This window comes from Ovis aries, chromosome 2 (genome assembly GCF_016772045.2).
Source record: "Ovis aries strain OAR_USU_Benz2616 breed Rambouillet chromosome 2, ARS-UI_Ramb_v3.0, whole genome shotgun sequence".
NCBI classification, from domain to species: domain Eukaryota; kingdom Metazoa; phylum Chordata; class Mammalia; order Artiodactyla; family Bovidae; genus Ovis; species Ovis aries.
In genome coordinates, this window is record NC_056055.1 from 239,673,343 (window position 1) to 239,688,492 (window position 15,150).

General features: G+C 53.2%; 1 protein-coding gene across 2 annotated transcripts; it reads right to left on the bottom strand.

The window, feature by feature from the left end:
• Window positions 1–798: 798 nt before the first annotated feature.
• On the bottom strand, window positions 799–11,692 carry TMEM222 (transmembrane protein 222). 2 transcript variants are annotated; one of them, XM_027965454.2, is made up of 6 exons: window positions 11,483–11,692; window positions 6,091–6,175; window positions 4,781–4,812; window positions 3,212–3,308; window positions 2,990–3,111; window positions 799–1,863 (listed from the first exon to the last, which is right to left on the bottom strand). In XM_027965454.2, exons 1-6 carry the CDS (start codon window positions 11,677–11,679, stop codon window positions 1,776–1,778), a joined length of 621 nt encoding a protein of 206 aa, XP_027821255.1. In that variant the 5' UTR covers window positions 11,680–11,692; the 3' UTR covers window positions 799–1,775. The 2 variants fall into 2 exon arrangements, with proteins under 2 accessions (XP_027821255.1, XP_004005131.3); XM_004005082.5 differs by having other exon boundaries at window positions 2,981–3,111.
• Between the last annotated feature and the right edge of the window lie 3,458 nt (window positions 11,693–15,150).

Here is a 15,150-nt window from a genome sequence, read left to right on the forward strand (position 1 = left end):
ATCAGAACTTAACCCCGAACCTTAGGTGGACCCCAATATGCAAAACAGATTTTTGAAAATGGAATAGCTCTTAAGAGGGGAGGTGGCACTACCCTAACCTGGTGAACCCCCAGGCTTACAAACTGCAACACTGTAGGGTCTGGAGTGAGCTGACGGACACCTGATCCAGGGCCCGGAGGGCCACCCTTGGGATTTCGGGATTCAGAGACCAAATCTTTTGCTAGCTCAACTAAAGTGACACCTGGCATAGCACAAGATTAGGAAAGACTTTGCCAAGGAAGTGGCTTTTAAGCTGGGAAGGAAGGGCATGACTTTAACAGGTGGACAGCAGAGGACCATAAGCAGGCAGGTGTAGAGAGTGGGCGCTACCCTGTGTTGGTGGAGGCCAGGATGCAGAGTGAGACTGCAGGGTCCTGAAGGTCACAATGAGCAGAAACGCCACGGAGCAGGGCAGCGGCCTGGCCTCTGGGGGGTCAGCCCTGCGCTGACCCCCAATCCCACTGCCAAGTTCCTCCCAAAAGGGAATGTGGGAGGGGTTTCACTATCTGCCTGCCTCAGGGAGACAGCTTCGGGGCGGTGGATGAGGCGTGATGAGGAACCTCCATAGCTCAGGCTCAGAGCGGAATATACCCGAGGGACGCTGAGTCTAAGCTCCAGATAGCCATGTCCTCGGCAACCAGACCCCTTGCTGGGGACAGAGGAAGCCACGTTCACCCAGAAGACAGGAGCTGAAGGGAACTCACATCTTCAGTGAACCCAGGGCCCACCAAAGGGAGAAAACAAGGACAAGGCCTGGTCTGGAGTTAAAACTCTTTATTGTCCTGTCCAGGGAGGCTCACACAAAGGAATCTGTGGAGCAGAGGTGAGGGGGGGCAACACGGGCCCGTCCACATCTTGGAGAGAAGGGGGAGCCGTGGGAGGAGGGCAGAAACAGCTCCCCTTCAGCCCTCTGATGGGGCTGGCTGCACCAACCACCCCCGCAACATCTTGGAGGTTGTCCAGTCACCAGTGCGAAGTCCACACCTGGGGCTGAGGCCAAGCTTTGTGACACTGCTCTGATCTGCAGGGGTCACCCTGGATATATCACTCCTTTCTCCAGCCTGGTTGGGGGAGCCCAGGCCCCAAACTGCAGGGGAAGATACGCCCAGGGGCTTGCAGGCCCTGGGAGAGTGGGAAGAGAGTGCTGCATGGGCTGGAGGCTGCCCGCAGTGGGGCCCAAACCACCTCGAGTGCAGCTTCTGACAACCATCTGAGGGGGCCGTCAGTCCTGCTGGGCCATTCCAGTGGCCACTGGAGAAGGCAGGCCCCGGGGCGCCGAGCTCATGGAGACTTCTCAGGGTGCCCTCGTCCCGGGACCAGAGCCCTGGCAGGAGAATGGGCTTCAAGCCCAGCTCTGGCCCCAGGGCTGCCCTGGCTGGTGGGTCCAAATGCCCTTCTCTCCCCTGCCAGTCAGTGGGCTGAGGCAGAGGGAGCCCAGCTCCAGAGGGAAACTAAGGCTTTTCTGACAGATAAACAAAGGGTATCTCGAGGATGGGGGGGTCACAAGCCTGGGATGGAGGGGTCCAGGAGCTTCTGAGCAACTGGTTAGGCACAAAATGCAAACGCCTCTGCCCCAAACTCAACCTCAGCCTTTCCCTCCATCCCGCCTAGCCCAGACCTCGGGTTAAACCCAACAGGCCCATCCCTGCCTTTCGGGGCGAGGACAAACTGGGATGAAAAGGGGGGTGGCGGCTGCCTTCTCAGGAGCCAGATGGGCCCAGGGCCATGGAGTGCCATCACCGCAGGTTGAAGACCAAGCTGACGGTCAGGATGATGCCCAGGAGAAGGACAAAAGGCAGCCAGGTCTTCACGAAGGCGCCGACACTGGTGGAGAGAGAGAAGTGTGTGGGCCGCAGGGGCCTGTAGGTGTGAGGCTCAGAACACCGTTCACCTGCACACCCAGATGGGGCTGCTCCCCTCAGGAAGCTCCCGGACCCACCCTCTCAGCCCCAAACTCGGTCAACTGAGGGACTGGTCCACTACGGAGGCCCACCAGCTCCTGTCCCAGGCGGCTGCCATTCCAGGCGCCTGGCAATGGGACACCTTGCTGGGTGGGCACAGGAAGACAGGCCCACCCTCTGGGCCTTCCTGACTCCGTCCACAATTGCTCCTGTCTGGGGAGGGGTCTCCGGCAAGAGAACCAGGAATTCTGTAGTCTGTGTGGTGCAGACAGCCTACGAGGTGGGGAGGGGCTAGCGAGAGTCAGCACAGGGCTGTGGCTGGAGTCAGGGTCCCAGGTTCAACCCAGGCTCTGTCTCAGCCTCTGTGTGACTGCAGTTAAGGGCTTCCCAGGGGACCTCTAAAACCCTCTGAACTAAAAGATTCTTCTGAAAAGAACCTCCTTTTCAGAAGCTCTGAACCATGAGCGCAGCTGAAGGGAAGCCTGGAGAGGAGGCCAGGTTAGCCCAGGTGTGTGGGGCCCCGTGGGTGGGTCACTCCACCTCTCCGAGCTCCCTCAACCTGAGAATCGTGACTACGGCCTGTGCTACCTCACAAGTCATGGGGCCATGGCCTCAAAGGGCTTCCCAGGCCACCACGGGGGGCCCACCTGCCCAGAACCCTGCCTCTGGCAAGGGAAGCTGGGAGGGGACCCTGTGGGGTCATCCACCCTCTTCGAGGGTCTACCTGGTTACCTTGACCTGAGCACAGGGCTCTGCGCACGTGCAGCGTCCCTGAGGAGCCAGCATCTTTATCTCTGTTTTACCAAAGGGCAGGTGCCGCTTGAGAGGCCAGGGCCACTCCCAGAGATCTCACCGTGAGCAGGGGACAGAGCCGGCCTTGGAAGGCATGCCTTCTTGGCCAGCTCAGCTAGTTGTTTCAGAACCTCCGCGGCTTCCATCAGCGCCCGCTTGGCCCTGCTGGCTGAAGGACCCCAGAAGCTGCCCTGCTGGGATGCGTGGCCCTGCTGGGATCTGTGGAAGCGCAGCCCCGGGGGGCTCACCTGACGTACTTCCCGTAGAGCAGGCAGAAGAAGCAGAGCGTCACCATGTTCCAGTTGGTGCTGTTGTTGTAGCGCATCAGGTTCAGGGCCAAGGCCACGTGCGAGTGGCAGTTGTCACAGCAGAGATTGTGCTGGAGATGTAGGGAGGGCTGGGTCAGGCCGGGCTGCGGGCGTGAGGGGCGGGGGGCGCCCTCCCACCCTGCTTCCCGCCCCCAGGGGTGGCCCACCTACCATGCGGTGCTTGTACTCCTCAGAGGCGTCGTGCACAGCGGTGTCCCACGCGTTGGGCCCGCTGGCATAGACCTGAGCGGGGTCCAGCTTCCAGTACCTGAGAGGGGGAAAGAGGGCGTTCTGGGCACTGGCTCAGCTCCATGAGTGCCCCGACGCCTGCTCTGTGTGGGGCCCTGAGCGGGCACGGAGGCTGCAGGGGTGAGCCAGGTCCAGGGAGAGAGCCACGCAGCTGGCAGCTGAACAGTGTGACATGCCGCGGCCTCGCAGATCCTGCGGAGGACATGGGCTCACTCAGTCGGGGTGTGAGAGGCTTCCCTAGGAGGGGGCGGTGGGGGGGGTGGGGAGCAGTAACAGTTGAGTCCGGTGTGAAACAGGAGGCAGCATCCAGGCACGGAGTGGGGAGTGGACGTTCCAGGCAGAGGGAACAGTCTGAAGGGAGGAAGGGGCATGACGCTGCGTGGCGTGTACAGGAATGAAGACACTGGGCACTGCTGGAGGGTTTGGAGGAACAGGGTAAGGGAGGCTGGACGCCATGTCTGGGGACCTGAATGTCCTCCTGAGGTGTTTATCCGTCTTTCCCCTCATCGCCTCACTCGGGAGGCTAGGGTGAGAACAGCCGGTGGAGCTGAAGGCTCACGACCTTCAAGCTGGGGGTGAGCCCACAGGGTCTCTCAGGCGGGGGCACTGGGAGCTCGAGCGCCCTCTGGCTGCTGTGTGGGGAGTGGCTTGACAGAGGAGCCTACAGACAGGACCGGAGAGAAACCGCCGCCGTCTGGGGACGTGTTGTGGGGACTTGGGCTGCTCGGTGGTTCCTGCTTGGAAACAGGTGCCTGGTGCCCTTCCAACTCCTGCTGAAGAGTGGGCTGGCAGCAGACACCCAGGCCAGAGGCCCCTGAGGACGCCAGCAGGGCTTGGAAGCCCCACTCCCGGCTGCCTGCTGCGGTGCCTCCTCCAGGGCTCCACCCTCGTGGACGCTGCCTCGGCCAACAGGGCACCTGACGCTCTCCTGAGCAGACCGATGACTAAAGCGCTGTCTCCAGGCCACGAGAGAGACAGGCCCCCGGACAGAAAAACTGAGGTCCCGAAACCCCATGCAAACTAGCAATATTTCAGGAGGGCCTAAATTTGCTTTCGTTCTCTCCAACCAGAACTTTCCAGCAGAGTTCTAAACAATGCCTCCCTTACACCTTAAATGGTGTGTCTGTTCCCTGAGGGGCAGGAGAAAGGGTCCAGGTTTGGAGGGAGACAGACCTGCGTGCAAGTTCCAGTCCTGCCACCTTCTTTCCATTTCTCACCTTTTCCTTCTTTCCCTCACCTTTCCGACGCAGTTGAGAACACGACCTTGCAGGGCTGAGGCAAGGCCTAGAAGGCCTGTGGGTAAAGGACCCGGCCAGGGACCAGAGCAGGAAATGTGTGGCACAAGGCCAGGCCCTCTGGTGGACCCTGGCTGCGCCCCCCTCAATCCCTCCTCAGGCTGCTGGCTCCTGCTGTGCCCCAGAAGGCCTGGCCTGCTGCTCCAGGCAGAGGAACCTGGCTCCAGGGCCAGTCACATGCATGTTTGTCACTTACTTGGCAGGCTTCCCAAAGGCCATGTTGTCTTCCTGTTGGGGAACAAGAGCAGAGGTCAGTGGGGAGCCTGCATCCGGCCAGAAAGACAGACCTGGGTTGGTGGTGGAAGTGTCGCAACTTAGAAGGAGGTATGCGGGGTGCGCATGAGGGGGGCGTGGGGCCTGCTCTCGGGCTGGTGGGGTATCTCAAGTGCTTGCAGCAGCTTTTCTGTGTGAAGAAGGCAATGCGACAGGAGTGCACAGAGCCCTGTGCCCAGAGGCCAGACACTCGGGGTACAGGCGTGGCCGCCGCTCCCTGTGGTGCCCAGGTAATTCTCTCCCCCTCTCTGGGCCTGGTTTTCTCCAGGTTCTCTGGTCAGTCTCTGGTCTGTGCCCACAGGGAGGTGGTTTCCTTGATACTGTTAATGAGGACACCCTCTGACCTCCTGACCTGACAGTGGTGGCCCACATGGAGCCTGGCAGTGTGGCTGCAGTCGGAGCAGGATGTGGGGTGGGTTGCGGGGGACAGAGAGGTTGGGTCTCAAGAGGCCTCCTTTGAGGGAGATGTTATAGCCGAGTCCTAGACCTGCCGCACAAGATGCGGAGTGCAGGAGTTACACAGGGATAGAATCTGGGTTTAGCATCTGCTCACAGAGCTGGTCAGAGATGAATTCTCATCAACGTGTACGACACTGAAAGTAAGGGGTAGGAAAGACCTCTGTGGGCTTAGAGATCATGATAAATATGAATCAGACAGGTTGGTACTGTCACACTCGTTCGTCTAGCCTCTGATGGAGAGGAAGCTGCAACCTTGAAATAGGCAGGATGCTGCCTGCTTATCTGGAGCAAGCCCACTGCCCCTATCGTGGGCCCAGCCCCGGGGAGCAGACCTGAGAACACAGTTGGTTCATTCTAGAAGGCCTGCCCCTTCTTCTCCATGGCCACACCCAGGGAACCATGTCAGCCTCCCATGTGCCCCCACCTTGTGACTCCCACCTTCTGAAGGTCCAGAGCTGTAGTTCCAGGATGGTCTGACTCTCCACTCTTGCCTCTAACCCCTACCCATGTCTTGGTACCCCCGGGGTGGGCCAAGAGCTGGGTCAGTTACTTAAGACTCCTTCTGGCCACACTGCCCTCCCGGCCTGTCCTGGAGGCAAGAGAAGGGGAAAAGGGGTCAAAACACTGGTGGGGAGCAGAGGGCCAGGGCCAGGACTATGGGGCAGCTGTACTCTCTGGATACTAGGGACATGGGAAGGCTGCCTGCTGGCAACATAGGCCAGCCTTCTACGGGAGCCTCAGAGCCCTCCAGAGGGGGCAGAATGGGGAACTCACCGACACAAAGTAGGGGCCAGCAAAGTCCCGAATGACTCCTGTGGATGTGCAGATGCCCATGTGGCCGATGATCGGGAAAAACCACCTGTGGGAGAAAAGGACATGGAAGGGCAGAGCTCAGGGGAGTCTTTCAGCTGGTGAGGCAGAGCTGGGGACACTCCATCCGGCTTGAGAGAAGATGAGTATAATACATGTGCCCATGAGGGTGGTGTGAGGGGCGGGGGAGTAGGGAAGAGAGGCCAGTGCAGACGAGTAACAGAGGGGGAATCCGCGTGCCCGCAACACAACTAAACTCCAAGGACAGTAACACCGAGCGAGGTGCGGACGCGGAGCGACGGGAACGCTCCTTCACTGCTGCTGGGATATAAGCCGTTTCTACAGCTTTCGCAAATGGGCACTATACCCTCTACCTCAGCAACTCCACTTCAGAGTATACACCCCACAAAAGCAAACCTTTGGTGCCAGTGTCCACCAAAGCTGTGGACAAGAACATTCACAGCACCTTTATTAAAAAACAGCAGGAAAAAGGAAAAAGAAAAAAAATTTTTTAAAGAAGAAAAACACATAGCTAGAAAAAACATTTGTCAATACTCACTGAACTGCACACTTAAAAGCGCATTATACCACAATAAAGTTGATTAAAAAAACTAGAAACAAGCTAAACGTCCAACAATACTAAAGTGGGTATGTAGACTGGGGTATAGTCACACAGCGGAATAGCAGGTAACAATAGGAAAGAATAAACACAGATCTTCACAGACATAAGCAAAGTAAATGAAATCGCACACAAAAATGCGTGCATAGTATTGTTTATATAAAGTTCAAGAAAAGGCAAAATTAATCTATTGTGCTGGGGGGAGAAGATGGGTTATTTCTGTGGCAGAACTGACACGCACAAGGGAGTTCCCTTGGATACTAAAAATGTCCTTTCTTGACCTGGGTGATGTGAGCATACACATACGCAGAGTTCATTGACTCATACACTTAAGATTTGTACCTTTTATGCTATATTTTATATCTCAATAAAAAGTTTTTTTTTTTTTTTAAAGTAGAGGGGAGCATTTAAACCAATATGCGTGTGTGTGTGTGTGTGTGTATGTGTGTTGGGCGGGGGGTAGGTTCAGACGCTTCCTCTGAGGAACTGATGAAGAAACAATACGTGCAAGGGTAGAGATCCGGACAAAAGCAAGGTGTATTACAGGAATTGAGTTCAAACTTTTCAAAGTCACAGGCATTTACAAACACCCAAATCGCAGTAGGACCCCTATACGCAAAACACATAGGAACTCCAGATCTGTCTAGGGTCTGAGAACCATGGCTCCACAGGAACTAGGTGGTGGAGAGACTGATCAGTTTAAGAAGGACTCACAGGGGGAAAAAAACAAGGCCTCACAGGGCCAGCAGCCATGTGTGATTTTAAGACTGCCTGCTGGAGAGGTGGAGGCAAAACCTAGAGATGCAACCCCAGGAAACAATTATGTGGGGCTAGGACGTCACAGAGGAGGTGACCTTTAACCCAGACCTGTGAAAGGACAAGATGTCAAGAGGCAGACAGCAGAACTCGAAAGGCAGCAAAGCACTGCATATGCTTGGAGAATGGGAGGACAGGAGTTCAGAGGCTCTTCTGGAATACTGGCAAGAGGTGACAGTGATCCTGAGCAGAGTACTGGTGGTGGGGTGGTGAGAAGCAGATGGCTTCAGAAGATCTTTCAAAGGAAACTGGATGGTTTCATGACAACAGAATAGAGCACTTCTGGGCTGCAGCTTGAGGACCTGAAAGGATGGTGGGACCGAGTGGTCTGTTTTAAATTTTTTGCTGTCACATGGCTTGAGGGATCTTAGTCCCCAGACGAGACTGAACCCAGGCCCCACAGTGAAAGGCCTAAATCCTAACCACTGGAGCACCAGGGAATTCCCAAGTGGTCTTTTAAGAATGTAATCCAGATTCCGTCATTCCCTTGCTTTGACATTCATTGAAGGCTTCCTGTTACACTTATGTACTCCAAACTCCTTCCAACAGTCTCATCTTGCTTATCCTCTGATGCCACCTCACTCTTTTCGCTAGCTACACTGCCCACTTCTGGTTCATCAAACACACCAAGTCCTCCCACCTCAATGCTTTTTTTGCTTTTTACTCTGGCTTTCATCCCAAACTGTCTTCTAGAGCTTCGAATAGCTGGTTGCTTCTGATCATTGATGCCTCAGCTCAACCATCAACTTTGGAGGTTTTCCTTGATGATGCCTTCTGAAGTAGCCACACACAACCCCAGACACCCCAGATCCCATTACTCTGCTTTAATTTCTTCATAGTATCTACTACAATCTCAGATTACCTTGTTCACTTACATGGTCACTGTCTTTCCCCTTGCCTGCGTGCTAAGCTGCTTCAGTCATGTCTAACAGTCATGTCTGCGACCTTATGGACTGTAGCCTGCCAGGCTCCTCTGTCCATGGGATTCTCCAGGGAAGAATATGGAGTGGGTTATCTCCTTCTCCAGATCTTCCAGACCCAGGGATCGAACCCACATCTCTATGTCTTCTGCAATGGGAAGCAGGTTCTTCACCACTAGTGCCACCTGGAAAGCCCCTGTCTTTCCTCACTAGCATGTAGACTCCAAGAGAGCAGGGATTCTCTCTCTGGTATTAGAATAGCCCACAGGTAGTGCCTGGCACATGACCGGAGCCAGTCATTGACTAAATGCTGAATGAGTGAATGTCCTGCATTTAAGAATGGAGTCAGGTTCTGAAGTCAGACCTGGGTGGAGTCTGGACTGTGTTTTGGGCAGGCACTCATTCCCATCTCTCAGTGAGAGGTGAACGCTAATGATAGTGCCTCAGTGCGGCGTAATTGTGAGGATCAAACAGGATATGCTTGCAAAATGCCTGACACTTCCTTGCACTTGGTAGTTGCTCAATGTTGTTATCATGAGGTGTACAATAAATACTTGCTATATGACTGGTTGGACTGGTGTATAAGTTGCTGAAGTTTCATAGTGGCCACAGCATGGACACTCAGGATTACGGGAAAGGACTCAGACCTCTCAGACCCTAATCTCAAGATCCCTCTCCACCTCTTCCCCTCAATTTCTTTCATCTGGTTGGGGCAAATGTATGGCTTTGACCAGTGCTCCACGTGCCACGGCTGTGCTGGAGGTTAGAATAAAGACTGGAGACAATGGCAGCGCCTGCACCTGGGGAAGCCCCAGAGAAGAAACTCTCAAAGTCTTTGTCAGTCTGGAAGCTCCATGAAGGCAAGCTCCAAAGCTGCTTTGTGGACTACCGTATAGTCAGACCTAGTATGTAACAGGGCCTCAAGATCTGCTTATTGAATGAATGAGTTACTGACCCTGGACCTCTACCTAGTAAGGTAGAGTATTTCAGTGGAAAAAGCCCTATGCTGGCTTCAAAGCCTTTGTTTCCTCATCTATAAAATGGGAGTGATAGTATTTATTTTATTTCCTTAGGTTGATGTGAGGACTGTATGAGACAGTGAATATAAAATGTTTAGAACAGAGCCCAGAACAGAGTAAGCATCTACTCTTTGCTGTTTTTTGTAGTAGCAGTAGCTGTTATCAGGCTTTTCACGCAGAATCATCAACAGTTCTGAGGGGACAGACAGATCTCTGGATTCAGTTGCCTTCTCTCTGATCCTCCCCCTCCAATATCAATGACAGTTCCTTGTGCCCCATCTGTTCCTAGCTCTGCACTTGAGGTCAGCAGTCACCATAATGCACTACAATGGTTCACCTCTCTCTCTCTTCTGCTGGAGGGCGAGTCCTTTGATGGGAACATGAGCCCTCTGACAGGGGCACCAGATTCATCTCATGAACACCTGTACACAGGTCTGCATAGAAACGGAGTGTGCCCTGCTTCTGGCCCAGATGACGGGGGACTGTGGTGCTTCCACTCAACGTTGCTACCAGCTTTCTGAAGAGCAGAGGACTCTGCAAACGTGTTTTTGAGAACAGGGGAAAACCAAAGAGATCTTGGGATAACAACACAATTTTTAGCAAAACTAATACATTCCCTCCCACTTATTCTCACATTAACATTTTACTTTCTTCATAGCACTAATCACTATCAGTTCTTTTATAATTCACTTGTTTACTGTCTATCTGCTCCCACCATGATTTAACACTGTGAGAGCGAGGATCATACCTGCTTTACTCACCACTATATATTCTTATCACCTAGAACTATTCTAGGCACACAGGAGTCGCTGAGCAGGTGTGCTATAAGGAATATTGAATTAATCAATGAAAACACTTTCTTAAATATTTTTATTTTTAAAAGGACTCAGACTTGGATATTCTTAAAGAAATGCAAAAGCATTTGAAACAGAAACAACGCAAGTATTTTAACATGACGCAAGACTTAAGAAAAAGAGCTCATTTTAGAATCAGAAACATATAAGGACAAAAATGATCCGTTCTCCATACCACCTGGCTGTTTTTTTTTCTTTCACCCGGCTGTTTTTGATACAGGGAACAAATAAGTCTATTCCATCAGGTGAGAGGGAACAGGATGTGGTCAAAAGAGAGCAAGTCAGGAAATGGTGTTGGGATGGTTTTGCTTACTGTCATGTGAACCTGATCTAGACATTTAATGGTAGAGATCCATCATCTGAGGCTATAATTCCTACCTCAGAAAGTGGCTGTGAAATTCAGAGAAAATGAGTGTAAAACAGCTTAGCCAAGTGTCCAGCACGGTGGGTAATGGTTATCATCAGTTGTCAGGGCTGAAGCACCAGGGCAAACCAGCTCCCTACCTTCCTAACCCTGCGGCTCCTTGCTACAAGGCGCCAGCACTTTCTGGAGCACTTGCTTTCTTTTCTGACAAAGGCTGATCTGATGCCATAGAAATAACTTTGGTCTGGTGGGCAGACTGCCTGGGACCTAAACACGCTTTGCAACAGAGATGGTGTGGTCGTATTTCTGGGGGCCCTTCCAATGACGACATCCCAGGAGTCACTGTGGTCCCAACCAAACTTCCATTCTGAGCCTCCAGACCCAGCAGGATGTCTTGCGTACAGGAAGTGACCAGTAATCGTCTGTTTAATGAATGAATAAGCCAGTGAATGAATGAAGATGTCTCTCTCACACTAAGTCAAGGGGCCCTTTTTCTGTACGCCCACAGGTCCTGAGCTTCCCAGCCTCTGAACCTCTCCACGGTCAACAACTGTCTCTCAGATCAGACCAGGTGTAACGAGGGCGAGGAGCCGGTCCCATCCGTCAGCACCACTGGCAACACGCGGCTGGCGGGGTACTGTTGAACCCCGGCCCCTCGGGAAGGCTTTGCTGCGCTTTGGGCCCGGAGGCTGGCCCGAGGCCGCCAGAGGACAACGCGCCGGCCCATCTCTCCCTGTCCCGGCCGAACGCCAGAGAAGACTCACGTGAGCACCGGGATGGGCGTCCACACCACGCAGTAGGGGAAGCGGCTCCGCTCCACGTCCATGGCGCCGCTGCCAGCACCGCTAAGTTGCTTCTTGTCCGTCTCGGCCGCCGTCGGCGCCTCCACTTCCGCCATCCCGAGCGGGGGAGGCAGCGGCGGCGGCAACAGGAGCGGCGAACTCCCTTCCGCTTCCGCCATGCTGCGTGCGCCTACCGGCCCAGCCCCTGCTCCAGTGCCGCTCGCTGGGTGGCGTCACTTCCCGGAGATGGGGTCCGCCCGGCTTGGCTTTCCCCCCGGGAATAGGAGCCGCGTCCCTCGGGGCCCGGCGCCCACCAGCGCTGCGCCGTTGCGCCGGCGGCGAGGCGCTGCCTGAGCCCTCAGGCAGCGCGCAGTCTAGTGCGGGAGCTTCACCAAGCACTCAGTAATTCAGTACGCTGAGGGGTTCTGAGAGGTGTGGTGCAGTCTCTACTTATTGAGCGATCCTTAGGTGCGACGCACCTGACATTGTTTTTAATCCCTACAAACTGGTTAGATATGCGAGAATTGTGGCCATGCCCTCCTCCAGGGGCTCTTCCCGACCAGGGGATCGAACCCACGTCTCGTGTCTCCTGCATTGGCAGGAAGGTTCTTTACCTCCAGCGCCACCTGGGAAGCCCCTAGACATGCGAACATCAGTTCAGTCAGTTTACTCCCTGAGTCCTGTCCGATTCTTTGCGACCCCATAGACTGCAGCAAGCCAGGCCTCCCTGTCCATCATCAACTCCGGGAGTTTACTCAAACTCATGTCCATCGAGTTGATGATGATGCCATCCAACCATCTCATCCTCTGTTGTCCTCTTCTACTGCCTTCAATCTTTCCCAGCATCAGGGTCTTTTCCAGTGAGTCAGCTCTTTGCATCAGGTGGCCAAAGTATTGGAGTTTCAGCTTCAGCATCAGTCCTTCCAATGAGTATTCAGGACTGATTTCCTTTAGGATGGACTGGTTGGATCTCCTTGCTGTCCAAGGGACTCTCAAGAGTCTTCTCCAACACCACAGTTCAAAAGCATCAATTCGTTGGTGCTCAGCTTTCATTATAGTCTGACTCTCACATCCATACATGACTACTGGAAAAACCATAGCTTTGACTAGACGGACCTTTGTCAAATATCTCCTTTGCCTGGAGATATTTGAACCAAGTCCTGATGTTTGCCAGGTGGCTCCAGGATGGGTGCGTGCAGTGGTGCAAAGAAAGGAAGGCCTTGCAGAGCAATGTGCAGGAGTGTGGATATCACCCTGGCTGGAGTAAATCACAAGCCTTAGATGTGATCCCATCCCTTCATTGTACAATTGGCAAAACTGAGACTCAGGGAAGTTAAATAATTGTCTGAGATCATACAGTATCATATGAAGAAGCCAGGCTCAAATCCTGAATTCTTTGGGCTTTTTAAACAGATGCCTAGACAAAGGAAATGGAATCTGCTGGAGTGGGAAGGGGAAATGGGAGGACAAAGAAGGAAGGCAGCAGCTCAAAATTAAGCTGGTGAGAGGTATGGCTACATCCACTCAGAAAGGTGGGAGCTGTGCATTTTGGGGAAGATTTTTTTCTGTTGAATTACCCTCCTTCAATGCTGGTCTATTTTGAGCACCTAATATTTTAATGCATTTGTGGGGCACACATCTACCTCTGTTATGGAACTCTAAGGTCCTTAATTTCAGTAGCTTGCACTGTTCCTAGGGCAGAGCAGATGCCCACTAGATAGTTCCTGATTTACCGAGTGACTAAATGGATGTTTTTATAAAGGCCTCACAGATACCACAGCTGAAAATGATTCTCACCCAGTCAAAATTCTTTTGAGTGTGTTTGTGCCTCTCCTGTGGCCCATGTGTGTGATCCGTGAAGGGCAACAGCCAGCACCTGGCACAGATATAGAAGAGGTGTACAGTATGTGTTTGTGGAATGAGGAAATTGCATCTTGATTCATTGATTATACCTGTCTCATCTCTTCTGGAGGAAGGTCTCCAAGGAAAATCTATACCTTAGACATGCCTCTTCTATCACTGTCAACCTGTAATTCTAGCAAAGGGATGGTGGGTGCTCTTTAAACATTTATTGTGTATATGGATGAATAAACAACCAAAGTCAGCCTTTCTCAGAGTCTGCCACAAATCTGGTAGTACTAACACAAGCACCACATTTACTCTATGGCCTTCAGTGGCTTCCCATTGCACTTTAGATAAAACACAAATACCCCGTGGCTTACAAGGCCCTGCATCATGCCCTTTTGCTTACTTGTTCACTGTTCTACAGCTTTCTTCAGTTCCACTCATGGGCCATGCTGTTTCATACCCCACGGACTTGGCACGTACTTCTCTTTCACCTGAAATGCCCCTACTGCCTCCCAAACTGGCTAACTTCCATTCATCCTTCAAGTCACAGATTAAATGCCGCTTTCTCAGAGAGCTCTTCCCTGGCCTCCCCATCTAAATGAGAAAGCTCCTGGAATACCTTGTTCTTTTCCTTCACAGCATGTTTGTGGCTATGTCTTGTTGGACTCCCCTACTAGGCTGGAAACTCCTTGAAGGAAGACACTGTATTTATCTTTTTCGCTTTTGTAAAACCAATGCCTACTAGTGTCTAGTATAGAGCATTTCCTTAACCAGTATTTGCTAAACTGAATGACAAATACTTATAAGCTTAGTATGACAGCTACAGTCAGTCTGAGGGCAGGAACCTAGCTTGTTAGCTGCTACCTGGCAGTGCCCCAAGAGTTTTAAGGGCCCCATGGATGTTGGTAGGCACAGTGCTCAGCAGGGTCTGACTAGAGAGCCCCAGCCCTTCCCCATGGCCTGCATCCTCCTACCCTTGGTCTAAGCAGCTGCAGAAGCAGGGGCATGAGAAGAGGCAGGTACCTGAAGGGGTCCATGTGCTGTGCTAAGTTGCTTCTGTCATGTCTGACTCTTTGCGACCCAATGGACCATAGCCTGCCAGGCTCCTCTGTCCATGCGATTCTCCAGGCAAGAATACTGGAGTGGGTTGCCATGCCTGGGGTCAGGAAAATCCCCTGGAGGAAGGCATGGCAACCCACTCTAGTATTCCTGCCTGGAGAATCGCATGGACAGAGGAGCCTGGCAGGCTATGGTCCATAGAGTTGCAAAGAGTCAGCATTCTTGCCTGGAGAATTCCAGGTACCTGGAGGGAGAAGCCAGCTCCTTCTCTGACTCCTCTGGGGCCTCTGCCCCAGGCTTGTTCCCCATCACAGCCTGTCCACAGGGCCGCCTCCCACTTGTACACGTCACCTTGGTCCTCTTACCCAATGTGAAGGCCTCCCTGGCCCGTGTCCTTGCCTCCTCTGCTGCTGCCACCCCTATCACGCACAGACAGATGGGATATCTCCACCAAGGCCTAACACGCCCTTCCAGGCTCAGAGGATCACAGCAGTGTCCTGGAAGAAGCTCCTCTAACAGACAGCTCAGGAAAGGGTTGATAGAGCTCATAGCTACCCCTCCCCCAACACACACCCCGACCTAAAATAGGAATGACCATCTGGACCCACTTATAGGACTGGCTGGGGGAGGGAAGGATGGCAGAGCTGGAAGCGTCAAGCTGGGAAAGATTCGAGGGTAAGATGCTGCTTGTTTGAAGGGTGAACTCAGGGCATATCCTCTCTTGGTGTGGGTCAGGACACCCC